The following is a 27,636-nucleotide window of genomic DNA, read 5'->3' as shown; positions in this document are numbered from 1 at the left end:
TTGCTAAGAAAAATATTTCCAGGTTTTATTTTAAGAAACAATATTTTCTAATGTAAAATATGATGCAGACCAGTGCCATCAGCAGAAAGCCTGAGGACTGCAGAAAAGAATCTTTTTAAGATTACAGTATGGGCTTTCTTGATGTGTATGCACTGTGCCTAAAGTTTCTACTGTCCTTTCTACGAGCCTGATTTTCTGCAAAGTAATCTAAATATGCCATAGTGTGAAGATTAGATTGTGTGTTCAGTGTATAGACATACGTTGCCATTTTTCCTTACCAACACCTCCCACTATTGCTCTGCATGTAAAGGTATTTCATTTGCTGAATTCAGCCTGTCAACTGTAACAAATATGTCCTAATCCCATTATATGCCTCACAGTTCACTAACAACCACGTAGGAGCCACCAAGCCTTTTTCTCTTTGATCATCCTGGATTTGCACACTGGCCAAGGGCAAGAACCATGAAGTCTGCTGAGAATAGATGCGGAGAGGCAACCTGCAAGGCACAACACCTGAGCACTACATATTTGATATAAATGACAGTTGTTTAAAAAGTACCTCAACTTCCATTTTACAAAGTTCATTACTGTAGCAAATGCTTTAACATCCATTCTTTCCTTCTATTTCTCTATTTCCATTTGTGCTGCTATGCCTTCTCTGATTTCATGGTGGCATAATTGTTGAACACATGGCTTCAACTGTGACTCAATAATTGTAGCTGTCTGGCTTCCCTCTTCACCACTAATTTCGGTATTGACTTCTTTTCTTAGGAGTCTAATATCACTATGAGATCATCATTGGAAGAGCTCATGGCAGAGAGGGGCAGAAAATAGAGTTTCTATCCTATGGAAAATGCAGGCATTTAAACAATTCCTGCAATTACGAACTGAAACAAAACATTACATTTTGAAAAATTTACCATTAACCAAAGATTCTGAAATATTTTGTTTTAGACATCTGGGAATGATGTACTGAAACACTCTCTTTACACAATTGAAATGTTTCATTTTAATGCTGTTTCAGCCTTTATATTATATAAAAATAAAACTTGCAGGCTCTTCAGTTTTATCCAGTTACATATGAGCCAGAATGATAAAAGTTGAATCATTTAGGTAATTTTCCTTTGAAACATTTCAATCTTGCAAAACATTGTTTCATCCACGTTTTTGGAGAGGAAGCAAGTTCCTTTAGAAAGTTTCTAAGTCTCACATTCCTAAATGCCTTTAGGAAACTTGCAACCAGCTGTTGTACAAAGACAAGTTTTAGGTAGCAAATGTGAGCATTTCCAGATCATGAGTGGATTAATGTCTTTATTTCGGTTCGCAAACAGAATCTTTCAAAGGGCAATGAGACGCTGTGCAGACAGACTGCAATTGCAGATTTGCTGGAGCTATCAGACAATATTGAATGTCTCCTGTCCAAACACTGAGAGCTATGAGGCTCTATCGACTTCACTGCAGGAACAGACCACAATGAATGAGATTCAGGAAAGGATTAAAAAGGAGAGGACAACATTTCCTTATCACAAAGCAGTTCACAAAATTTGAGCCTTCCATTCAGGTTTAAAATAAAACTGCTTTCCTGGCTGTGCCATTAGACAACACATTGACTAAAATAGATGTTAAAGTATATTAGTGTTCAGACTATTGCTAGTTCTCTTGGCTAGGAGGAATGTATCTTATATAATCAGTTTTAATTTTCATATGTTTATGACAAAGCTGCATGGTTTGGATGACAAACATAGCAGGAAAGTTCCTTTTTTCTCTCTCCTCTTATCCAAATTGCTGTTTTGACTGCAATCATTAACAGAATAACAGAAGCATTTTTTTGGTAGCAGGTTTTAAAAAACATGACCTTAGCAAGTCCTTTAACAATTTTGGACAAAATAATGACTCAATGAATTAATTTAGTCCTCTTGTGCAAATTAACTGTTTTCAAATTATACACGTGTATATGAATCACTTGACTCAGAACTGAAATATGTGGCCAGACTTGCTGAGCTGCAAGGTGGCAGCCACAGAGACAAATGGTATAATTTTATAGCTTGAGTAATCCTGGACAGGACACTAAGGCAAAGCATTTCTCTTGAAGTCGTTTCCATGGTATCTTTAACACCCACATACAGCAAGTAGGACATTGGTTGTTAAAGTCTCACCCAAATAAATCCTACAAAGTAAATTGCATGGAACCCAATTTATCTACCTCGAAATGAAGTTTGCTGGGCTTTGAACCTGTGGCTTCAGGAAAAAAACCAGGCACTTCAAACCTGATGTGCAAGTCATTCAGCCATTCTATCAGCTTTAAGACATAGATAGTAAATTTGAGACCGTATGCATGCATATATATATATCTAAATCCATACATAGATAGCTGTACCTACATTTGCCTGAGATTCATCATGCCCATTGATTTCTGCTAGTTCCTTGGCGCTTTTTAACTGCGAAGAGTAAACAAAAAACAAAACAGAACAAAACAAGAACATTACTCGAGTATTTCACACAGTTATCTTTGATTTATTTGTAGGAGCATTTTATAAAGCTTCCAATGAGAAAAACAGATGGAGCATATAATTCTAATGAGTTTTTGCTCAAACCATTTTGAAACCAACATACTTAAGGCTTGATAGGTTGGCAAAAAAAAAAAAAGAAAATAATAAGACTGGGTCATTATTTTTTAAATAATAAGATTAGAAAGTAGTTTCAAGGCATAAAAAGTGTACAGAATTGGCTCTCAAGAATAATAAATGATTTAATTTCCCATTCTTGTTGCTATTAATTTAAACTTTACAATATTTGCAAGTTGCCACTAGCTAAATAGTGTTTTGCTAATGATTGCTTTTGAATGATATATTTTGAGCTGTTTAAGATGCCAAAGTGCTACTGTACGTTTCCTTCCTGAGGAAGCATCTAAATAACTGACATGGCTCCTGGGTATGACGGAAAAGGAGTTGAAGAGAAGAACAGCTCTTTTATTTAACCGGTGGCAGGAAGAACTGAGGAGACACTGCCAATTCCAAATATATGATCTGAACCGAAACATATTTTTTCCTTCTGAATTAGCTTTTGGGGGAAAATCCAGGATTACATTGAGGATTGTAAAAATCATTCCCAAGAGATTTAAGGAATGTCCTAGCTCATGTCTCAAGCCACAGTGAAATACACAGTCGTTCATCCTGTGATTGAGCAAACACAGAAAGGAGGAGACACCGCAGTTCTCCTGAGCCTATAAGCCATGGAGGTTTGTACGCTTAAATGAAGCGCTCAGAACCATTTACTCTTTAGGTAAATCTCTGAAGAGTCATGCTTTTATTCTAACTTAATTCAGAGTAGATATCTGGGGTGAGGGGAGATGAGGAACAATAAACAGAACTTTCCTCTGCATTCCTTGTTTTTTGCCAAAGAAGCTGGGGTTGAGGTAACTGTTGATGATACAGCTGTGATCCTGAATGACAACAGTCCCAAAATCCAGGTGAAATGGAACACTATTATGTTTTGATTAGGTGTCTGACTCAGAAGCGTTGGCAGACTACCACCCTAGGGCAGCTAGGTTACCTCCATCATCTTTTTTGCGTGTGGCAGCAACAGCTAAACTGCGTGTGATTCAGTTCCCGGCTTCTCACAGTTTCTGATCTGACAATTAAGGTAAGGTCTCTGTATACCTTATTATGCAGGGCTGTAAACTGCACCAGTTCAGGAACTGCTGCTCAAGCCACTAAACCGGTCCTGATGGAAAGGGAAGGGAGCGGCAATCCCTGACAAAGCATTACAAAGGATAGCTGGGGACTGCAAACTCATCAGGTGTCCTGGTTCAATTCACTGATACTCATCTTTCAATACCTCGAAAAGTTTGCAATTTATACTTGACAGCAGGGTGATGCATTTCCAATCAATGCTACATGTTTTCCCTGCACTGAAAAAATAACCATCCTGTGAAACCACCTCACTGTGAGAATGGCTGGTAGGAATGAGCCAAGAGGGCTACTTCCAGCCAAGCACCAAAGTTAGGTATTTCTGCATCGCGGTGTGACCAAAAGAGACATTTCCTGATTCTGCCAATTCTTCATTACAGAAATTCACCTCACGTGAGCAGTCCTGTTGAGCTCAGCTGAATTACTCATCTGAATATGAGGTCAGGAGAGCATGCTCGGGTACGTAAAACTGCTCTGCATGCTAATGCCATGTCCTGAGCGCTCAGGGATTGCTGTTCATTACTTACCTTTTGCCTTTCCTTTTCCAGGCTGATAAAGTGCTGTCACCCCTTGGTGACTGCCGGCTTCTTGGGCAATGCTCCGCATGCGTTCTGCTGGTGACATACCACTCCCCCATCAGCCACACAGGTGTTTGACAGGAGAGTGGGCTCAGCCTCTAGCCTACGTTGGTCTGGCAGGCTTTCACCTCACCATGGTTTCTCACCATCACCGCCCTGGCACTGCTCCACCGGTTAATCTAACTCTAACGCAGACAGGACGCTTGAGCCTTTCCATCTCTTTTATTGCTTGCCATGCTCAGAAAAGGATGCCAGAGCTCAGGAAAGAAGGTGCTAGCATCCACATCTACAACAGAACCACTGCAGTAGGAGGTGGAGGTGAACCATTGCAGATAATGGTGGAAAACTTGTGGCTAGAGAATGTGCAGCTGCATTCCCACAGGCTAAAGGGGTGAAGTCCCTTTTTTTCCAATATTGTTTTTTTCTAAATTAAAATTTAATTATATTCTTCTCGCACATCCTAAATAGTGAAATGTTGGAATAGGAACATCAGAAAAACATACAATATTGGAAAAACAGGACTTGCCTTACCCCCTAGGCAGGTTCCATTGCAGGTCGGTGGTGAACGTGATGTTACCAGCAGAGAGCATGCTGAGGCAACATACTGACCTAGGGCCAGTAACAACCAAGAGCCTACCTGAAAGGAAAGGAGAAGGCTTGAGGAGTTAGAAGTCTCTGATGCACCTAATGCTGCAGTGGGGTAGGTCTGACACAAACCAGCAGGCGTGAATCCCTCTGACAACAAGAGCTGGCGGCCACGGGCCAGATCTGGTCCAGAAGCCTTTTGGTTACAGGAATACAAGATGGTGCATGAGCAAACGGGACCTCTCCCAGCAGGACGTCCCAGCCTGGACACGGCTGCATTAGTGCAACTGGCTCAACGTGAGATGCTGCTGAGCCAGCAGACGTGCTCAGACACAGATGTACCTCTCCGTGCAAGCATGCCTGTGGTGAGGCAGGGTGGGATCCCTCTGCCAGCTTGAGATGAAAAGGCAGATTTTAGCAAACATATCACGAAAACGAGTCATATAATCAAGGCGGGAGCCCGGTGCTATTTATTTTTGAAAGAAATGTTCATATTTACTTGACTCCGCCGGATGATTTTCAATACCCATTGTGGATAAAACACACAGATGAGCTGTGGTGCTTGTAAAGGAAAGCTGTGAGCCTTGGCAAGTGGGGGTCATTACTGCTAGGGCTTCTGCTCTTCTGGAAAGTTTTGGAACTGGTTCAGGGTTGTTGGAGAAGCACACTGGCTGCATAGCACTCCTTAGGAATTCTGGCTACTTGCAGTCTTGGCCTTAGGCATGTTTCAGAGCTAATTCTCAAGAGAAATGCAGATCCATCCTGCTTTTCTTCCAGCTACTGTTTCGTCTGTCTGCCTAGCATGAGCGCACATTTGATTCGCAATTAGTAGGAGTCTGCAGAGATTCAAAAGTCTTGCCCTGGTGGTCCCTACTGGGGCCCAGTATTGTAAGATCTTCCTATATGTTTTTGCAGCATTTAATTGCTACCAGGATATAAAATAACTTAATGAAATTTCATTCTTTCTTTTTTTTTTAAAGAGTATTTTATAACGTTATACCTTGAATGCGATGTAAAAATGTAAATGAGATGCAATTAACTCAAGAGATCTGGTGGATTCTGTGTTTATAAAGATCTGTCATTACCAAGTCCATTCTTCCTCATGATGTTTTGTGTAACACAGTCTTGCATCAGCTCTCATTTAGAAGGTTATCTTTGTAACTGTAAGTGCTAAGAACATGTATCTGAACATAAAAGCTTTATTTTTTTCCAGAATCTAAATTATTAGTTTCTAGAATACATTTGTCACTAGATATGTTCAAAGGCAAATGCTAGATGTGGAACAATGTCACAGCTTTCATAATGACATTAAAAGAATCTGAAATAAGCCTAATTTACTTTTCCCAATATGTATATTAAATGTATAAATCTGTCTGCAGACATATTCAGACATACATGCTGAAAAATCTTGAACATAAGAATCATCACCATTTTGAATCTCTGCCATCTAAGCAATTCAGATCCCACAGTCTTTAAACTGCGCATATTTAACCAAGTCACCAGTAAATATTTTAGCTCAAAGTTTATATAGAAAGGATTAAAATAAGGTCTCAAAGCAGAGACTGTGCCTGTGCAGCACAGGTGGGGATTTGGAATTTCAGTGTGTCCAAGCCACGTGGTCTATACAGACAACATGTATTTGTGCACGCTGTGCTTGTACACAAAGCACTGTTTCATCTCCAGATTTATAGATTTAGCACCAGATTTTCTTTTTGATGTGTAACTATCCATCTTACCATGCTTATAAAACAATATTATCAAATATACTTCTCAGTGTCATAGAACACCTTAATATCAAAGAAGGTGTGATAATCAAATTTACAGAGGTTTGCTTCTCACTGCTTAAAAAAGTGCATTGATAACTACTTTTTTAATGCCATTATAATAAAGTTCTTTCTATACTCAGATCTGCATGAATAACACAGGAGATGCCAAGTTCCTTTTTTTTAATACTAGTCTTAAAAGAAAGAGCTGTTTTGTTTCAGGTATATTTAACTCTCTCAACATTTTTTTTAATTCAGAGCGAAAACACACATCACTGATATCTATGTAGAATAACGTAAGAGGAAATGTTACTCGACATGAAATTCAATATTGGATAGTATAAAAATAAGGGTCCCTTTTCACTCCGTTTTCTCAAACTGTGTTAGCCTCAGCTGCGTTCACAAATGCTAATCAGAGCAGACACACAGGCCACAAAAGGTTATGTCTTGCTCACAGCATATTCTGTGGTCAGACTCCTATGGATTTTGGAGGTGAAGCCATGAGTCCTCCGTCCCCTTTGCATGCCTAAGCCAGCATTTTTCTCCCGCCAGAAACACTCACCTGTTCCTGCAGGACTTTAAGCATCGCTTGTGTATGTGTTTGCTCTTCCTTGGCTTGCTCCAGTTCGGATTTTTTGTTATTTAATTCTTCCTGTATGCTCAGCAATTGCTGCACAAAGAAAAGAAGTTTCTGGTTAGCATCATCTGGATCCAAAGCGGTTTTAAATCCTCAGTTTGATAAATCCCCATTTGAAACAATGCTTTGCAGTCTGGTCCTACATTTATTATTGTTGCATAATCTGCTGTGTGTAACTGGACGAGAGGTAAATTATTTTCATCTGCATCTCCTTCTGCAGCAGTGCTCCACGAGTAATGCATCTGTTAATGTGTGTTAAGCCATTTGTTACATTAAAGTAGAAACTCCTGGTACAGTATATCACCCTCAGAGTGACTGTCACATTCATCTTATTTGTAGAAGTATATGCGGTGTTTTTAATAATACTAGGGTAAACACTATGGTACCTAAATAATTTAAAAGCACAGCCCTTTAATATAATTAGTCGTTGGCCCACAGCCATTTTAATTCTATGCAGAGCAATATTCTGGAAAGCTTTCACACTGAGTTGCCAAGAAGACAAAAGCTTTCCTTTTTTTCCCTTGTGCTGTGATATTTTATTAGATGAGGAAGACTGACACCCTACAATCAATATATCAGCCAGGAAGACTGCTGATCTGAACTGTCAAAACAAAAAGGTATGACCAAAACCTATTTTTATGAAGAGAATTCTGGGATGTAGGGACATCTTTAAAAGCACACGTCCCCTGGTCTTGGCTAGCTTTAGGTTCTGCATAGATTTATTGTGACTGTCAAGAGCAGGTCAGTAGATTTAGTTGATTCTGAAATGATTATATAATTTTTTATTGATATGATGAATGTTAGACACTGCTGAAGAGCAAGAGGAGACAAACATGAGATTAAAAAGTTTATGGTGCTTTCCCTTAGTGATCAAGAAAGGAAACTATGATTTGCTGGGGCAACATATTGCTTGTAAGCACACTCCTTTTTAAGGACTACTTGAACAAGGAATTGCTTTACTAGCTTGAGTTACTGATCTAACCATGTATCTAAGCATCTAAAGCTTAGTTTATGCTTGTGCTTAGGACTGGTAGCTCTGACTCAAACCAATGTTGCAGGTGTTCAGCATCTTGGTAAGTTACAGATAGCAAACCTAGAAATAGTCCCTGGCCTTGTTCCACTGCACTGGAAGTCGCAGGCATCAAAAAACTTGGTGCCAGTATTGTTTTCAGAGCTGCTTGGAAACAGATGACATTTCAGGGACTGATGGAGTTATTAGTAGTGTATTTCTGTTGCAAGTGAACACTAGTATGATGGATTAATTCAGCCACTGAAGTAAAAATACATGTGGGTATATGTCTGATTATATCTCACACACTCTGCAGTCCAGCTGGGTTAGCTTTTTGATGGATCTTGCAGCCTACACTGCTCCCTGGGAGCTTTCAAGAGACATTCAGGTATGTGTATTCACTCTACCCCAGCACAAGAACATTTCAGGTCTCAAGATTTTATATGAAATAACAAAGTCTGTTCCACTGAGGCTCTTGCCCAACCAACTTTTGCGTGGGAAGCTCTACTTTGGCATTTCCTGACCAGGGATGGATTGCCACCTCAGGCCTGTGTTCATCTTGCCTGTTGGGTACTACTCCCTACACTTTCAGAAGATACGCTGAATTTGTGTATACTGTCATATGTCACACACTGATAGCCATGCAGGTCCTTAGCACAGCTATAGCTTTCCAGATATTTCATAACTTTTTAGCCCAGAAGGGACCATTTGGTCACCTCATGTAACCTCCTGTTATTACAGACCACTAAGCTTCACCCAGGATAGCTCTAGCTGATGTCTGCAATTTAGAAAGAAGGGACTCCAGTCCTTGGAAGAGAAGCAGAGCATACAAGACACCAGAAAGATAGCATAAGCCCTTTCAAGGGTCACTAGCTGAGACACCTGAGGTTTGGTAAGCAGATGTGTCATCTAATAGGGGCTGGTGAAATGTCCTTTCCTTCCCAGCTGCAACCTGTTGGACCTTACACACCTGAACATGGAAAGGGTTGTTAAGATAAAGGATTCTTTGCCCTCCATCTCAGAGTCTTCTCTGAGCAGTTAGGTCTCACCAGTGTGGCCAGCCGCTGATGATTCAAAGAGAGGAGCCAAAATGAACGAAAGGAACCCCACACAAAGCTATAAATGCATCTAGCCAATTATGTACTGGGGGAGGGAAGCCCTTCTTTTCCTCTCCAGGCAACCAGCTGAAACCTTGAAGCATGGGATTTGATTATCGTCATTGTCTCAGTGCGGTGCTACAAGTACTAGGGAGTCTGAGGAGGACCTCACAAAAGATCTTGTTTGCTCCACAGCCTCTGAGGGAAGTCAATAGCCATGCATATCCAAGGAGAACACCACCACCATCCAGACTGCACCTTCATCCTGTTTCAGAGATTTTACTTCAGCTTCTGGGAGAAACCCTAGAGCCCATGCTTCCGAACAATATAAACTCCCATCTGGAAGACTCCAAGTGAGTTTTCAGTCCATCTCTGTCCCTGAAAAGCCTTTTCACTACTGAATGACTGTTACAAATGGGAAACCGAGTTTCACTTATGGGTTGAACTTGTTACACTTCCATGGAACCGAAATCTCCTTCCCCATTCTACCCACCCCCTCCCCATGGCTCCTCCATGGCCAAGCTTTACATACCGCAGATCAGCTCACAAACTTCCGCTGTTTTATTTTCACATCTCCCACTGTGATCTCCCACTGTGATTTAGTCTAATTATATCCCTTTTCCTTTGATCCTGACTTTTTCTGGTTTGTGTTTAAGGCAATTTTTCCAAAGCTGTCCGAGCATGGGAGGAAGTGGTGTGGAAGACACTCCTGAGAGCACGAGAGAGAGAGACGCTCCCTGCTCGCATCTTTGTACTTGGCTCTGGACCAGCCAGGAACAGGAATCCCAGGAAAACATCCAACACGCTCAGTTTCCCCAGGGTAAGAGAGTGTGCATTCTGGCTGCAGAATGAGCTGCAAAGAACTTGATATGAGATAAAACCTTCCAGCAGGCTTAATGGTTAAACTGTCAACTACTGCGTGCTTATTGTGTGTGCATAGGGTCGTATTTTCAAAGACAGCAAATGGGTCTTATTTTCACGGGGGTGGAAAATAGAGTATCTATAACTAAGGTACCATATTCCCAGTCACATGTAAGGTTTTTCCTTCACAGAACTGGGACCTTCCCATTCGAGGCCCAAAGACATCACAGTTGTTTAAACCTTGTAGCCATCCCCTGGGGGTTTAACCTTCTTTCTCTTTTTCTCCCTCATATTTATCTCTAAAAGCTGCAGAACCTGCTCATTTTGCATGGGTCAGGTTCTGAGGTTTCTTTTTCCTGGGTGCTTGATGCCACCACCAAGAAGTTGTAACAAGGCAGTTATACCTGCCAAACAGCATATTTTTCCCTTCTAGTCTCATTTTAGAAAATGAAGAAATAGCTTTGACTGAAAAAAAAATCAGCCTAAGACAGACGGACACTCTGAAAAATTTCAGCACAAACACGTGATCTTTGGCAAAATTACAAGCAAATGGGAAGAGGATCTTATACTGGCAGGAATGAGCCAAGTTTCATAACAGGGACTGCTGTCGTGCCTGCTTATTAACAGACAGCCTCTCCATAAATATTGTAATGAATGATACCAAGATGATGGTATTTAATTATTCAAAATTATTTTGTTTTTCACATAAATGTGCTTATTAAAATTTGATCCTATAGATATTTCTTTTTCCCTTCAGATTGTTTGCAAGTATACACCACAATCAAAGTAAAAAATTGTTCTTGTTTTTAATGTTTGTGCTGTCTGATACTGTTCCTCCTACTTTGCCACCTCATCCAGCATTTCTGCCAGAGCTTCCCCCCGTGCCCACCCACGCACACAGCATTTGCTACCCCGCTTCCCACCTGTTATATCCTGGTGGCTTGTCTCACAGCTACTGCCAGCACAGCTATCAAAGTGTCTCTTCCTTCAATCTTGTCTCACCTCTCCGGCCATTTCCTTTAAGCCCTGATGTCCCCAACTTTGTGGCACAGCCATGGTATTCTGACAGCAGTTCCCCAGTTTCCTCACGCAAAGGAGTGACTTCTTGCTTACACAGCCAGGAAATACCTGGCTCATCCTTCTGTTGTCTTCCAGTGGTCCTCAGCGTGCAATTCTTTGGGTCTCTGAGGGTCCCCTGCAAGTTATGCAAGGGTCTTTTCCCTGTGCCAAAATCCCAGTGTCAGGAAGCAGAAAAGCATCTCACAGTGCTTATCGCAGCTCTGAGAATCCTGGAAAGAGACACCTGCACAGCCCACAGCTCCACTAGCACCAGTCTGGAAGCTCAGCTGGTCTATGTGCAACTAAAAACCGTTTGTCACCATGGCTGCCAGGTTGACCCTAAGCTGTGTGGTAGGTCCAGATAAGACTGGTAGATGTCACTGATATCCTTTTACTGGCATTTCCAGAGAGGAGACAGGAAAGGAGAAAGAATTAACCTACAGGTTGTCTCTCCAGAGATCAATCAGTGAGTTTTAGACAAAAAAGTGCAAGACAGATTGCTTGTTTCCAGTGGCAGCTCTGGAGCTGCTCTGTATAGAAATGGTAAATATCACTCTCCAGTGTTAAGCTTCCTTCATTCATGAGGACCAAATCCTCCCTGTACATAAGCGGGTAGCTAATTTCTTTATATGGGGGGGAAGGGTATGTGTGTTTTATTTTGCTTTTTTCACGCATTCCCTCTTCCAGCACTGAATCTGTCAGAGACAGTTCAGTACCGCCCATATTGCGTAGATCTCAAAAGTGCAGACAGAAAATTACCATCTTAAACCAGTCTTCGCAGCTTCTGAAACATTAAATATAGACGGCATTATTGAAGCCAGCTGAATTACTCAGACTGTGTACAATGCGGTGCCAGCGTGGCCAAGAATGCTAACAACGGAACAGCACACAGTGCCTCGAAATGTACGAGAAGCCCTAAAGGGAAAGTAGTAGCTTGCTGTTGTGTACCACTGTGCAGCCACGAAATACTCCTCCTCTTTCCTCTCCTCCTCCCCACCCACAGTTCTTCATTGCTCCCCAAAAGGCAGTGTTACATGTGTACATTTAAATATAAATTATGGACATATCTAGAAGTGCGGTCACACACCGAGCCTAGCGGGACGGAGAAGGGTCTCAGAAGGAAAGCACGGTTTTCAGCATGAAACCATCAGCTTAGCATGCTAAGAAAAGAGAGGCAGATCAGAAGAGACCACTGGGCCTGAGGCTGTACTTAAGATACTGTAAGGCTGACAGAATAATGAAAAAGGAAAACCAGCATTTGCCACAAGTTTAGCACTTATACTGCTGAATGGTCCTGCCCCTGCTATTTCGGTTATGGTTTTCTCTACAGCTGCTTGAAACAAAGTATGAAAAGGTTACAAAGACCTTAAAGAAAGGTAAGTAAAGAAGAGCAGACAAAAGAATAGCTCTGAGGTGGGAGCGCTGACTTTGATCACAGGTTGTGCAGGCGGTTTCAGCAAACCCAGCCGGTTCAGCCACGGGAAGGAGGCACAGACTCTCTCTCCCATTTCTGGAGTAGCTGCAGAGTGTCCAGAAAAGATCTGTGGCAAACTCTTCTGAAATGGGTATATCAGTCGAAGAAGGATGGTTTTACACAGCCTAACTGAGCCAACTCAGTTGAATGGACATCTTAGACACCTAGTGAACTCAGGCAAACTGAATTGTCCTATCCATATAATGTTTGGGGGCAGCATATTACTCTCTACTTACTACCTAAAATGGGGAGATCTGATTCACTAGGCACCTAAAATGAAGGCAAAACTTGTGTGCCTCAAATAGGAAGGCTGTATCCCAACCAAGGCTACCTTTTTCAGTCGCAATGAAACCAAGGCTTGCACACTAAACAGTAACCCCAGGAAGCAGTTCTCACTTGTGCAAAAGTGCAGCCCTTTCCCCTAAACTACACTAGAATCAGAGATCTAAAAGGTATGAAATTACAGACATTGAAAGGACTGCAGGGTTCACCTAAAAATTAAAATGCTCACCTATGCTAGCAATTTCTGAGGTTTTTTTCTCTTTTTTTTCCCCCAAGTAAAACCTTGCTGTGTCTTTCTAACTTTATTTTATAGAAAGAAAAAGAAGTTAGAGTTTGCCAAATGGGAAAGGACAAAAATTGGCAAGGAAAATAAGTGTTTCGAAATTCTTAGAAGCAGCTGTTCACAAATACAGAGGGGAAGGATGGTAAATATTTCTTTTCAGAATCCTCCTTAGGTAGAAGGAAAAGAAATAAGGACTCAAAATGAAATCTCAGGTACACAACCAATTGCAAAATAAAAATACAAATCCCTCTCCCTGTACTTCCACGGACTGTCTGGAAGAGTGTTTTTCTCTTTTTGTAAGACAGACAAGATTTCATATCACAAATGGCCAGCACATGGCAGGCTTGAATAATGAGAAAGTGACTTCCCAGCTGAGCAAATTAGTAACAAGATGCTGATGAGGCCAGACAAATCACCAAGGAAACAGGAGAATGTGAAAGACAAGTCAAAGAAGCTTTAGAAATGAGCCCCCAAGGAAGTTAGCCATGTTGCAGCAGTAAGGGCAACATACACGCTGTCCTAGTGTATGACAAGGCATTACTAAAATAAAGAGTACGACTGTGGATTTTTTTAAGGAAATAAAAAGAAACACATTGTAATAGTGAAATGTTTTTCATCCCTCCCACCTCTCAGGGACCGCCTGTGTCACAGGAACTATGCGGATGGCGTTATTTGGATGGATCATGGGGTTTGCGATGATGAAAGAGTCCAAGCCCTGACCTCCCTGCGCTGGGCTGGTGAAGAGCTGCACGTGGATCAACAGCCCAGCTCCTGCTTGTTGGGCATCCACCTGCAAAGTGAGTTTTCCTGGCTTTCTAGCCAGAGGCAAAGACCATGCTGAACATGTTAGCTCCACAGGTTAACCACATCACAGGGGGCCGGGGAGCTGGACACACACCTGATGGGTGAATGCGTATGGTGGCACTACTGAACAACTCTGCCCAGCTGCTTCCTTAGGGAGATGTTTGCCATGCTCCCCACCCCCTGCTATTACACTGACTGCAGAGGTCCTACAGCTTTACAGCACGCAGAGTAGGAGCAGGCAGGACTGAACCCGAGAAATATGCTAAATGAGAAAACAGACAGATGGACACAGACACACTGAAACTACCTAAAGGGAGGTTACAGAGAAGGTGGAGTCAGGCTTTTCTTGGATAAGGGCTGAGGGTGAATAGACACATATTGAACTGTATGATCCCATCTCTTCTTTCATGGGACTGCAAATGAGCATGATACAGCATGCTCTTTCTCAATAAACCAAATTAGATCTTTTAATTTTTGATTTCCTACTCAAGAAAAAATATTTTATTTATTTTGAAGGAGAATAAAAAAACCTGACACATTTTAATTAGAAGAATGATATTAGAGAAGAGAATCAATTTACCTAGTGTAATTCCCATTGAAGCACAATTTCTAGTAGTGGAAGCAGAGTTCCTAGTAATGATAGCATCAAATGCATTTGGAAACTATGTAATCAGCAAGCCAACGCTAGTATTTAGGATCTTTTAAAGAATTCATGTAAGATCACTGGACTGTAAAACTTATGAGATCTGTCCTTCACGACCACTAGACTACACAAGCATGTTAATGAAGATATTAGTTTATTTCTTTCATATTTTAAATAAAATATGTGCACCCAATTATTTCTCTCCGAACTGTTTATTCTTGCTGCCAACCTCAGTTTAGCTTTACCAGTGGTAGCAGGCATAAAGATGCTACCCTCCACTGTCTTACCACTAGAACAGCTATGGAGAATATGGTGCTTAAAGCATCAGTGGGCCCTTATTTACACTTCCCCTAATATTGTTGAAGTGGTGGTGGCCGAAGTGGGAAATTAAACACTACTTTCAATAAGGAGAGGTTGTTAAACACAGAGGAGAACCGATTTGGCTTGTCTGAGATCTGGTAAATAATTAGCACTTAATTGCCAGTTGCTCCTTTTTTTTAATATAATCAGAAAGAGTAAGTATTTTCTGGAAGTTTGTACACGGACAGTATTGTACAGAGCCCTGAAAAGCACAAGGGAACAAAGATAACACTTATGGGAACATTTCTCTCTGTCCTGGGAGCAGACATATTTCTTAACCAGTTTCCAAATATCAACCAAAGGGTGAGAAAAGAAGAGACAGGCCTGGAAGCGAACACCTGGACATTGGGTCCAGTCCCTCGCACTTATCTTGTATCCATTCCCTATAAAATTATCAGTGTTGATCAATATTGCCATTACTACTCCAGTGCCACTTTTATAGGAAAACAGAAAGATTTAACTGGAATTCATCCTGCAGGAGTAGTAATAAAAAAAAACATTTCTAACTAAATTATTCTGGTCTGTTTATTCAGCAGGTAAAATGCAAATACAAGGGGTAATGTTTTTTATCTCTTTTATTTACTCTTCTTTTTAATACTGTATTTGGAGAAGAATCAGTTTAAAGTTGTGTGTAAGTACATTGGGTGGGTTATATGCTGAATAGATGTTTGGTGAGCAAAAGGTAGGTGGATAAAAAAAGACTACAAATCTCCTCTGCATTTAGGCTAGATTAATAAATATAGCCATAACATGCTCCATCTATTCAACAATGCTGTTAATTTCAGTGCTAAACTGCTACTAGAACCTGTATATTTAAAGGTAAATGTTTGTTATAATGGTCATGGCACTCACGTGGCACCAGATCCAGCAATTTTCAGCCAACAGCATATGTGTCTGTGACTTCTGACATTTTAGAAAGCTTGTATGTGAGAGAAAGGAATGGCTGTGACAGTTAGCAACATCTGTGAAGGATCTGAGAGCTGCAGACCTAAATGCCAGCTGAGGCTTATTGGATTTTAATAGGTGGCAGATTGGTTAGAAGAGTGATGTGGAAAAAATGCCTCATGATGCCCTGTCCTACTAGCTGGACCGAAACGTGCTTCTCCTCCCTGCTCCCACTGAAAGAGAGCGGACCATGGGAATAGTCAGTTCTTCCATCACTTGTATGAGAAAAAGCTACTTTTCATATAGGATAGGAGAGGAAAAACCTGAGCAATGCCATCTTTGCTTGCAGAAAAAAAATTCTGCTAGCTCAGTGAGGACATCTGAAAATGGACTAGGTCTGCTCCAGTGGCAGGGAATGGTAGAAATCCAATTTATTTCAAAGGCAGCACAGTGAGACCAACACTAGCTACCTCTGTTTTTTCTACTCAGAATGGTTACTATACATTAGAGGTACGATCTTGCTTAAAAAGCTGAGATGACTCCTGTGTCATCTCACTTAGACAAAAGGGTCCTAATCTGGCTCCTAGTGACCATCCATACTGTGGAAGCTGTGTGCACCCCACAGTCCTCGTTACCAAATAGGTACCCTGGCCATCCTCCTCTGAGGGAGCAGTGGGCGTAAGGAGGGAGCTGCGATGCACTCCAGTGGCTCTTCTCACCCTCCCAATCACAAGGTGAGGCATATCACAGACCAAACTGTCCTTCCCTGGATGAACACTGAAAGCCTGAAATGACTGCTAGTCATCTGGCATTTATCAGAGCCCTTTGAAATAAGGTGTGTAAGTCTCAGATGCACGTGCTATTTATTTTACATGCTCAATGGTTAGTAAACTGCAAAAGCTAGTCCTCAGTAGGTAGGAAATGTCAGGAGCAATGTGGCCTTTGCAGTAAGACTTCGTGTCGCATATTGAACAGCAAGGACAGGAAGGTATTGAATAGGCGATGATCAACTGTGCACTCTCTGTCTGCGGCACTGAACGGGGAAGGGTCTCTGAGGTATACGAAGCAAAATACACAGGCGGTAGTTCTGGCAATTCCTGGCTTCTGAGTGCTCAGGTTCACAATCTGCGTTGCTATTTGAATGAAATTGATACTGTTTGGGGAAGAAAAGAAGACAAGACAAAAGAGGACTTTCATCACGGTGCATTGGTGACACCCACGTGGTTGTCAACAGCGCCAGAATAAGTTCAGCCTCCTGCTGAGACATCCCGAGCTAACAGCATGGGTGGCACCTGCAGCAGTGTATCAGCCTTTATGTCAGTCCTACGCCTACCACCCACGGCTGTTCCTATTGTTCTTGCTTTCCACCTCAAGCACGAATTTTAGAAGAGGCACTCCCATGCATCCCCTGCTCATGCAATAACCCCATGGCTAGGCTTTAATGCATCACAGCCAACGAAGGGGAGCTTGTGCTGTCGCTGGGTGTTAGGAGTATGAACCCGAGCGCAGCTAATGAATCGGTTTCTTTAGGGGTCTGGGGCAATGAGGTGCCTCTTAAATGTCCCAAATACACCCCGGCATTTGCAATAGCAGAACTGTAGGCACTTGTGTACATTTCCTGGAGAAAACATAGGTGGAAGCATGGTTTAAATGGGGATTTCTGGATGACACCCTTGCCTGCAGGAGCTTAAATTCAGCCTATCATGCTCAGGGAGTTGTGAGAGGAAAGAACATTATCATACATTTACATGATGCAATGAAGCACCGTGCAGAATTACCAGTCTATTGGCAAATGAACCAGTTCAGGAATCAGTACAGCTATGCAAGCATGGCCCCACACCTTGGCCAATTAAGCCTGATGAAAAGGTGGAACTAACTTGTTCAGTCAGAGAGCCATGCTAAAGGAGGTGTGCTCTGTAGACTTAGGACTAACGTGAAGAGTAAAACATTGCACCGATAGCTGTGCTATGTTATTTTAGTTTTAGTAAACTAAAATTTACTTGGATATGTGTTAATGAGTGACATCTCCTATGTGGCAAACCGACATTTTTCAAGGGCTTGTAACGTTATCACTTTCAGGCAGATTTTATAAAGGATATGGAAACCACAGCATTAATTCAATAGAGACTCACTGTCAAATTCTGAGTCCTTCTTTCAAAGCATGAAGATGGCAAATGCATTTCCTCAAGAATTTTCTTTGGTGGACAAAAAACAAGAAAAGCATAGATTTCACGCTTTGTTCTTGGAATAGCTGAAACATTTTGATGAGAATTTTTTCAAAAGAATTCTGCTTGCCACTCCACATGGAATATGCTAACCCAAATGGATAAAAATTGGAGAAATTATATACCCACTGAAAACTGAGCCTTATAATGGCAAGCATTAAGCAACACCACCAGGTGATATTTTCTGCATTACCTATAGTCATGTATCTGGTAAAACATTTCAGACAAAGAGACAAGATTTAAAAAATTCTTACAGCTGTGTTGTGAAGTATTGTAAAAATAGTTACAACTAAAACATCCCCTTCCTTGTGATCACAGACTTTCTCAGAGAATACCAAACACTGCTGGAAAAACAGAGCCATTAGAAAAGGGATCTGCTTAGTATGTGTGTTCTCATATAGAAATAAATTGAAGGCAATACCACCTATGCAGCAGTGACAAGTTAATTCAATTTCCATCTCAAAATCAGGTAAAGTGCATCTCATTTGTTACCATGGATACAAGACATTATTTCCATTTGTTTGAGATCTCACAGTGGGTATGAAATTAAACTGTGACACAGTTTTATGGAGGAAGTTGACTAAAACCCCCATAAGTTCAATGTCATTAGTCCAAAGGATTTTCTTTTTTAGACACAATAAATAAGCAGGTTGCTACTACCGCCCATACGGTATACTTCATAAGCAAATATCTGTGTGATTTTGCTTATGCTACTTTGGATCAGTAGGAGTGATGGAAGACAAAATAAACATTCATTTCATCAGTTCTGCAAATGTGGGAAAGAATCCTGAAAAACATCCAGATGGTAGAAGTACATGAAAAATGCATTGATGTTGTGTTATTTGCTATTGTTTGGAACCAAAAATGCCAGAACATTGTTTACAAAAAAATTTGTTGATTCTGAAAATGCATCCACTTTTTCTCAGATAAATCTGCTTTTGAGGCTGCAGCTCACATCACTTTTTCTCTCATTTTCAAAGTTACAAGAAGAAGAGGTATATGAAAAAGTGGGGGAGAATGAAGAGGAAAGAAGGAGGAGGAATACATTTTTTTAATGCTGACATATATGCAGGGTTCAGGAATTCCATGGCATTCAGTTTACCTTGTCTGAAATTAATTTTAATATATACAAAAGGATAAGAGGGAATACAGGTCTTCTTGTTAAATTATTACTGCTCAAGTCCTGGTTATATGTTTAATATTTCATAGAGAGACCGATTTCCATAGATGCTGAGCACCTGCTATACTGACAGATTTCAGCTAAGGTTGTCATCTCTCAACATTTACAAAACCAAGCTGAGATAAAACGGTCTACCTAAATCAAAGGTTTATTTCTAAATATTCATGCATGAACTGCATGAAAAGCACAAAGGTTATGGGATGTCATGACTATGGCTAATCATTGAAATCCAAAGCCATCATCCAGCTGCTTAATTGACTGATAATTTCCCACCAAATATTCTGGACTCCACCTCCCGTGCTTCTGTACTGCTGCCCTCCTCAGCATATTGTCAGACTGGATTATCTGCACTGTCTTCTCCAGCTCCTTGGGCCATCTCTAATTATATCCCATTGGGAGTTAGTAGGTCTGACCCCGAGATGGCAAACTAGAAAAATTCAGAACCTCACAGCAAAATTGTCATGAACATAGAAATTCTCAGAGGAATAGGGACTACAGTGTCCATTGCTAGCTGAACAGAGAGATAAGTAAGTTGCTCTCTATTATTGACTTGCATTATCAACATTTGCTTGAATTTACAATAGAAATCTATTTATAGTGTACAGACTTGATTACCCTTCTTCCAGACCCCAGGTAGGAAATTATAATAATGCAAAACGAGTGTTAGGGCTCTAGCATTCTGATTTAGTAGTATTTTGTGCCCACTTTTCACTAATTTTAATGGAGAATTAGCACCAGGCTGAAATTTAGCACAATATTTATATATGCAGTTAAATTTAATGAAGCAATGATATTTAAGTATCCATTCATATAAGGATAAGACCGTGAATAGACCTCAAGCATATCTAAAGTATCCTGAAACCTCACGTATTTCTGATTAATGACTTCATTCCTAAGTTCGGGAAAGATTTTATTCCTGAATTATCAATTACTTATTTTCTATTTTTCAAATATTTTATTCAGAATTATTCCACTGTACATCACCCTGATTTTGTAAAACTCTGAGGCTTAAAGGGGTTTATGTTCATATAAACACACGTGTAGGCTTGTCTTGTGCTCTGTTATTTGGTGTTAGGCGGGATTTGCAGACTTGTTGGGTTTGACGGGTACCGTGATAGCCATGCAATTCCTAATCCAAGCAGGAAGCTCATATGTAAATGAATGTCTCCTGGTTTTTGTCATTAAAAAACAGCTTAGTACAATCTGGAAGTGGGTACAGCTTGTCCCCTTCTGGAATCTAATAACCAGGAGTGACAGAGGACCGCACGCGTTGCTTCAGGGCACAGATGAAGGAGGCAAAATTAACCTCTGCAGTGACATCTTAAGAAACTCCATTCAAGATGAGAGCCCAATCCAGTGTCATGGTGAGCCACTGCCCTTGCGCTCTGTCACGTAGCAGCTGAATACAAGTGCCCGGGCAGGAAAGGGGTTATACACATGCATGTTGAATGAGAGCTGCTTATATGTTCTGTTGACACATATGTGTTATGGACGTGTCCGACGAAGCAGTGGGAGCAGTCTGGATGTGCTTGCCAAGACTTGCCCTGCATAACGTCAGGAGCACACTGACAAATAAGGTAGAATGGATAAGATATCGAATGGCCCCCGCAGGGACACATTGCAGTTTCTGTCTGACTGGTGTCAGAGAAAAAGCTTTGTTGCTGCACTGAACCACTTAAAAAATTGCCTGAATGAAAAGGTTACATCCATGGGTCAGCATAAATGATAAAAGCTCAGGAGATAGCATTGGCGTTGCTATCGACCTGCAAGTTAGCAGAAGGGTAGTCTGGACAAGCTGGAGATGTCTCAGTCATCCTCAAACAAGAGTCAGCAGAAAAAAGACAGAGCTGAGAAGTGGAGATGCATCTAAAGGTGCAGATGAATGCAAACGAAGGCACCACAGAGCACTGACTACGCTGCACTGGCCAAACTTTCTTGAACTTTTGTGCAGAATTAAGGCCGATTGGATTAAGTGAGGAGAGCAATAGGGGATGTACTGAAGTAATTTGCTCCTAAATGGAACATGCATAAGGAGTTTCCTTGAGTGATCAATGGGTTTACAGTTTATGAATTCCTAAATATGTCCCCAATTCCTCCTCCCCTTTCCCCCATCTAAAATCCGTAAGATTTTGACTCTGAAAAGAAATCAGGACCTTCATGGCTAAGAGTCTTGAGTTCAGCACAGCCCCATGGTACCACTTTCCTAAAAAAGAAGACCCATGCTTTTTTTCCATAGCAATACCTGCTGCATGCCTTGCATCGTCTGCTGCAGGAACTGCAGCTGCTGGTCCTTCGTAAGGCTTTCTTCTGTTCGAAAGAGCTGTCCTTTCTCCTGTTTCAGGAGCTCCACTTCATTCCTATAAGCATCCAGCTGCCATCGAAGACTATCGTTCTCTTCCTTTAGCGCATACGCTTGGGCGGCTAGAGCTAAGAGAAAATGAAAATGTGAAGAAATCAGTAAAATGGATTGTTTCCTTACAAATAATGCAGAGGACATTGTCAGGGGAGATGACAGTACAACTGAAAGCCAGTGAGACGTTTCGGAGCTGAGACAAGACCCAGCAGAGCTGAAAATGATTAGGTTCTGGCAAAGACTGTTGCTGGGAAGTTATTTCCTGGGATGGAAGGAGCCATAAAGCAACCCTGGATAATTCAAATGCTACCTGCAATCTGGCTGCTAAATTTAGGCTTACATTTTAGGAAGAAACTGGCATGCAGTCCAAGGGTAAAGCACCCACCAACTTTACAACATTTTCCCAGTGATGTTATAGGAAATGATAGAACCGCTTAATAATTATACTAGTGTAGCAGCCAGATGTTCCAATCAGATCTGTGCTAAGGAATTTTGACTACGTAAAGTTGCTGGATTTTATCCCTTGAGAGAGGAAACACAGAAATTCCTCTCCAATCTCGCTATGAGCTACTTCGTAGCAACGGTTATGAGGAACCATTTAGACAGAAAAATGATGTAATAGAGTAAAATTATATAAAATGCAAATGCTCAAAAAAAGTGTTGGCACTACAAGAACATTACTGCATTAAAGGCATTGAAAGACACTTAAGTCATTTCCTTAGGAAGCTCCATTTGGCCCCTTTTCAATTTAGAATGGCATTTTTATTATCATAACTGATAGCAGGTGTTTGTGAAGAAATCGATTAGTATGCAGGGATGGAAATTACATTTGCCAAATGACTTGCACAGTCTGCAATATAAGCTAAAATTTGTGTAGCAAAAGGCAGAAGGCTATAAGGATGTACTAGGAGCATTATTTAAATAAATTATCTGAACATAAATACATATAGGGAAGCGTGGCATTCATTACTTTAGGGATGTGGTTATCATCCTATAGAAGAACCCGCCCCTGGTAGTATTTATACTTGGCAGTAGCTGTGGTCATTTGGCATAGCAAACTACCATACTATACTATTTTCCTTCTTGGAACCTGGTAACACAACAACATTACAGAGCAGCTGCAATTAAAAAACAACAATCTACCATATCCAATTCTATCAACATTTGGTAACTGAAGCACATAACTGATTTACATTCCTGATTGAATGATTTCAGGCTTGGTATCACAGAATTCTTTCTTGCCCACCTATAATACCAATATGGTTAAACTCCAAATTATAGGAAATTGTATATTAACTCCATTTAATGTTAGGTCTCTCTTGACTAGACCTTCCACAGATAAAAAGTCCTCTGTTCCCCATGATAACATGATTCAACATGTTTGTGAAATTATATCAGCACTTAGATAGTATGTCACAGTATTTCATTACCAATAAAAATGTTTTATCTTTGGTAGGACAAATCTACCTTTTTCACAGATAATTGTTACTAATTTTAAAATAGTACAAATGCATTATCCAAAATAAAGTACAGTTAGCTACAATTCAAATACAGACACGGATTAGTTATTGTGCTTAATTTGGATATTCTACAGAATCTCCCTGGAAGATTTAGCAACAGTTACAGTATTGTTACATCAAATTAAATTGTTCTGAAAAGCATGTAATCATCCTTCCATGACAAAATTTACCCTCAAGAAATTGCAATGATGAGTCCAATGGGCAAACAAGAGGATGAAATCCTTTTTTTTTTTTGTAAGAGCCAACAAGCTATGCTAAAAGAAAAAAAAAAAAAGGCCAAGCAAATAAAAACCTCAGTCTAACAAAAACTCAAGTCAAAATTAAATGGTTTTGGTTAGAAAGAGCCTTTAGAGATTATCTAGTCCAACCCTCCCTGTCATAGGCAGGGACATCTTTCACTAGATCAGGGTGCTCAAAGTTCCACCCAACGTGGCCTTGAACACTTCCAATGATGGGGCATCCACAACTTCTCTGGGCAACCTGTGACAGTGTCTCACCACCCTCATGGTAAAAAATTTCTTCCTTATGTACAATCTAAACCTACCCTCTTTCAGTTTAAAGTCATTGCCCCTTGTCCTGTCACTGGAGGCCTTGGTAAAAAGTCTCTGTCATTTGTATTCTCTTACTCATACCAATTAAACTCTCCCTAAATTAAAAAAAAAAAAGCAATACTCAATTCCAGACAGAACCTGCCTATTCTTCTGCTCTCTGAGAGCACGAAAAGAGACCATCATGGGCATACTCAAGTTTTTATGGTGGCTTGGGAGCAGTAATTCATCTGCTGTCCATCACCTAATCCAGCTCTTTCTTAAAAAACTTCTGAGAGCTGCTGTGTAAGTGGAGGGCATAAGGCCTACGTACTTGTTAATCACTGTCCCCACTGAAATGTGGGTTAGGACCCAGATTCAGCCGAGGTTCAGGCTGCCCTGCCTGGAAAAGCTGCTGTCATATATTTTTCTGGGTCACACTACAGCCCAGTTGGAGATCTCCTTCTCCTTTTGTCCTCCTGGGTGAGTTCAGGCTATTGCGTGGGGCTAGGGACAGCACAAGAAGCCTCCTACAGGGCCAGCAAATTAGGGGAAATGGAAAGGGCTATGACATATTGCAAAAGTAAGTAACCTGTAGGTGATGAACCTATTAGGGTTTGAAAAATAAGTCATCCAAATGAAGCAAGTCACATTCTATATGAGCAGTTAAGGTAACCACCCATTTTCCCTTTAGAAATACAATACAGCTTTTTCACTGTTAAAAAATTCAGAGTTGCACCTCTGAATTATTTTATTATTTTATTTTATTATTTTAAAATTATTTTTAGTATACTCTATTAAAACATATATGACAAAAATTACATTACAGTACTATCAAGAAGTCCCATCCAAGGATGGGTGCCCCATTATTCTAGACTGCAGACACCGGAAGACGAAGGCTGTATTTGGAAGAGGTTACAATCTATTCTAAGACAAAATGGAAATATTCCAAACAACCTAAAGTGAGAGAATAAGAATACAGCAGAGATAAGTTTGTGATATTAGGCAGGATTCCCAGAGGTGTACAACTTCTTATCAACATTATCATACACTCTGGTGATCTTCCCAGCCATTCACAGTAAGCAATTAAAGACGGAGTCCAAGGTAGAAATATGTCCTTAAATAAGGAGGATGCAACACATATAGCAGCAGTGTAACAGAATACTAAATTGTCACAAGCTTTTAAATGAATTAATTATAGATAAGAGTCCACAAACAATACGGCATTAAATACACGTAGTTCTTTTGCTATTTAATTTAAAGCTACAAATAGTTGGTTCCTAACGTGTGGACAGAGTGGTTAGCAGAAAAGGAGAATGCCAGACATCTGGTGGACCCCAGGGACTCCAGCTCATTCAGCACTGGGTAACTGTTTTAAACAAAATCAGAAACATCCTTTATGTTGACCTAACGTAACGATAATTTTAAGATATTTATATTTTAGTGAACTGGATTCTGGATTCAGACCAATGTCTCTTTTGATTCCAAACAAAATATCTATTATATATACAATGAATTATAATTTAATTTTTAATTATATTTCATTTATAATAATTATATATAATTATATATTATATTAAAAAGGCACTTCCATGAATACTAAATTAAAATTAGAGGAGAATTTTGGGGGGAAGCAAATCTGCATTTTAAAACAAATATTTTTCAAATTTTTACAGAAATTTTTGCTGTGACCTAATTGACAAAGCTCATGAATATTTTTTTTGTTGAAAAAAAAGTTTGCTCATCTCAATGCAACTTCTCATGCCATTTTAAGTTAAGTAGTTCAGATACTTATCTACAGAATCCCTTGGTGAGACATGCTAAAAAACATCTTAGGATAAAAAGACAATGAATTCTGAGAGCATTTACAGAAGAACTATATACACAGAAGGTAGAACAAAAGAAAACTCCAACAAGAATCTCAAATAGTTGCCCGTGCTGCAAGCGGAAGAAAATATTCCTGCCTAAACAAACACAGCTGGAAACCAGCTCAATATACGCTTTACAGCATTTTCACTGAGGGATGCAAAATGATTACCTGCCAGTCTCAGAGAAACGGCTGGAGGAAGGTTAGACATATGTAAGTGGGGGAAACCTTCCCACTGATATTTTGAGGACATCTCAGAGGTTAGTGTGAGTTCCTTGTGCTGAGGCAGAAGTGCTATATACAATTCGGCAACAGCCCCAGTGGCAAGATAGACTCCATGTAGCGGACCCAGGCTAGACCCAAAGCAAAAAGACACTCTTTTTAGAACAAGAAGTGACTGGCTGATCAGAAATCCACTGAAATTTAAGGCTGTAGTCATTGACGGATGTCTCAGAAGAAACAAACAGTTTATTTTTCTAGGGCATCTGTCTCGGATAGTTAGAAGCGTGCTTTCTTTACAAGTAGTACTGATCCGTACTTTTACTTTTAGCTGATACTCTGTGATTGCATTTAATCTAATGCATAATAATGCCCGCTGGAGCCAACATAGAGTAAGTGTTCACAGGTGATACAGAGTAACTGTAGTATTTTATGACTCACATCGTGTCACAATGGCCAGGAAATAAAGTGAACACCCCACATCTCTGAATGTATCTATTTATTGAGGAAATCTGGGAGAATTCCGAATTTTCTACTAGTGCTATTAATGCACACCTGGGCTGTGCATTTCTTATTAGATGATGCCCTAATAACATCACAGTTAACATTAATGGCAGACTACCGATTCGCATACTGGGGACACTTTGAGTGGAAATGCAAAGGCAGTAGCTTATCGCAAGAGTCTGAGGCAATCTAGAAGTAGTATCTGAAAAACCAATGAGAAAACACTAACAACAATAACAAAAAACCCTCTTGTAAATTCAAGAGCATAGACTTCCCTTAGGTCATCCTAGCAGAACTTTTTATATAGATTTTTTTTCTATAGATTATTCTATACTTGTATAGAAATAGATCATAAAACTGAAAACTTCTGTGCTTATTTGTTGTGCTGGTTTTGGCTGGGGTAGAGTTAATTTTCTTCATAGTAGCTAGTACGGGGCGATGTTTTGGACTTGTGCTGGAAACAGTGTTGATAATACAGGAATGTTTTAGTTATTGCTGAGCAGTGCTTACACACAAACAAGGCCTTTTCTGCTCCTCACACCACCCCACCAGCGAGTAGGCTGGGTTTTAGCAGTGCTTACACAGAGTCAAGGCCTTTTCTGCTTCTCACACCACCCCCCCAGCCAGCAGACTGGGGGTGCGCAAGAAGTTGGGAGGGGACACAGCTGGGACAGCTGACCCCAACTGACCAAAGGGATATTCCATACCATATGACGTCATGTTCAGCATATAAAGCTGGGGGAAGAAGAAGGAAGCGGGGGGATGTTTGGAGCTGTGGCGTTTGTCTTCCCAATTCACCGTTCCACGTGATGGAGCCCTGCTTTCCTGGAGATGGCTGAACACCTGCCTGCCAGTGGGAAGGAGTGAATGAATTCCTTGTCTTGCTTTGCTTGCATGCGCGCCTTTTGCTTTCCCTATTAACCTGTCTTTATCTCAACCCACGAGTTTTCTCACTTTTATTCTTCTGATTCTCTCCCCCATTCCACCAGGAAGGACTGAGCGAGTGGCTGTGTGGTGCTTAGCTGCCTGCTGGGTTAAACCACGACATTTGTCTGTCTTCAGACTTTCGGTCTAACCTCTTCAGCAGAATTTCTCAGGGGTTTGGAACTTTATCCAATATATCGATACAGTGATGTGGATGAAAACAGATGAAGAGCATATTTCCAAACCTTCCTGTCATCCGAGTTCTAATGCCATTATCTTAATTTCCTGACTTGAAAATAAGGTTTTAA

General features: G+C 40.6%; 1 protein-coding gene across 1 annotated transcript in view; it reads right to left on the bottom strand.

The window, feature by feature from the left end:
• Positions 1–27,636, bottom strand: part of ENOX1 (ecto-NOX disulfide-thiol exchanger 1) — a 155,197-nt gene that overhangs the window by 21,402 nt on the left and 106,159 nt on the right. Inside the window, exons 10-12 of the mRNA XM_009322855.1 lie at positions 21,657–21,841; positions 7,178–7,285; positions 2,382–2,438 (exon numbers count right to left, since the gene is read on the bottom strand). Of these exons, the coding sequence (XP_009321130.1) occupies positions 2,382–2,438; positions 7,178–7,285; positions 21,657–21,841 (350 nt within the window). The remainder of the gene's footprint in view (positions 1–2,381; positions 2,439–7,177; positions 7,286–21,656; positions 21,842–27,636) is intronic.

Source organism: Pygoscelis adeliae, unplaced genomic scaffold (assembly GCF_000699105.1).
Source record: "Pygoscelis adeliae isolate BGI_AS28 unplaced genomic scaffold, ASM69910v1 Scaffold74, whole genome shotgun sequence".
NCBI lineage: Eukaryota > Metazoa > Chordata > Aves > Sphenisciformes > Spheniscidae > Pygoscelis > Pygoscelis adeliae.
The sequence above is the reverse complement of the archived record's forward strand: the minus strand, read 5'-3'. Positions and strand labels throughout refer to the sequence as shown.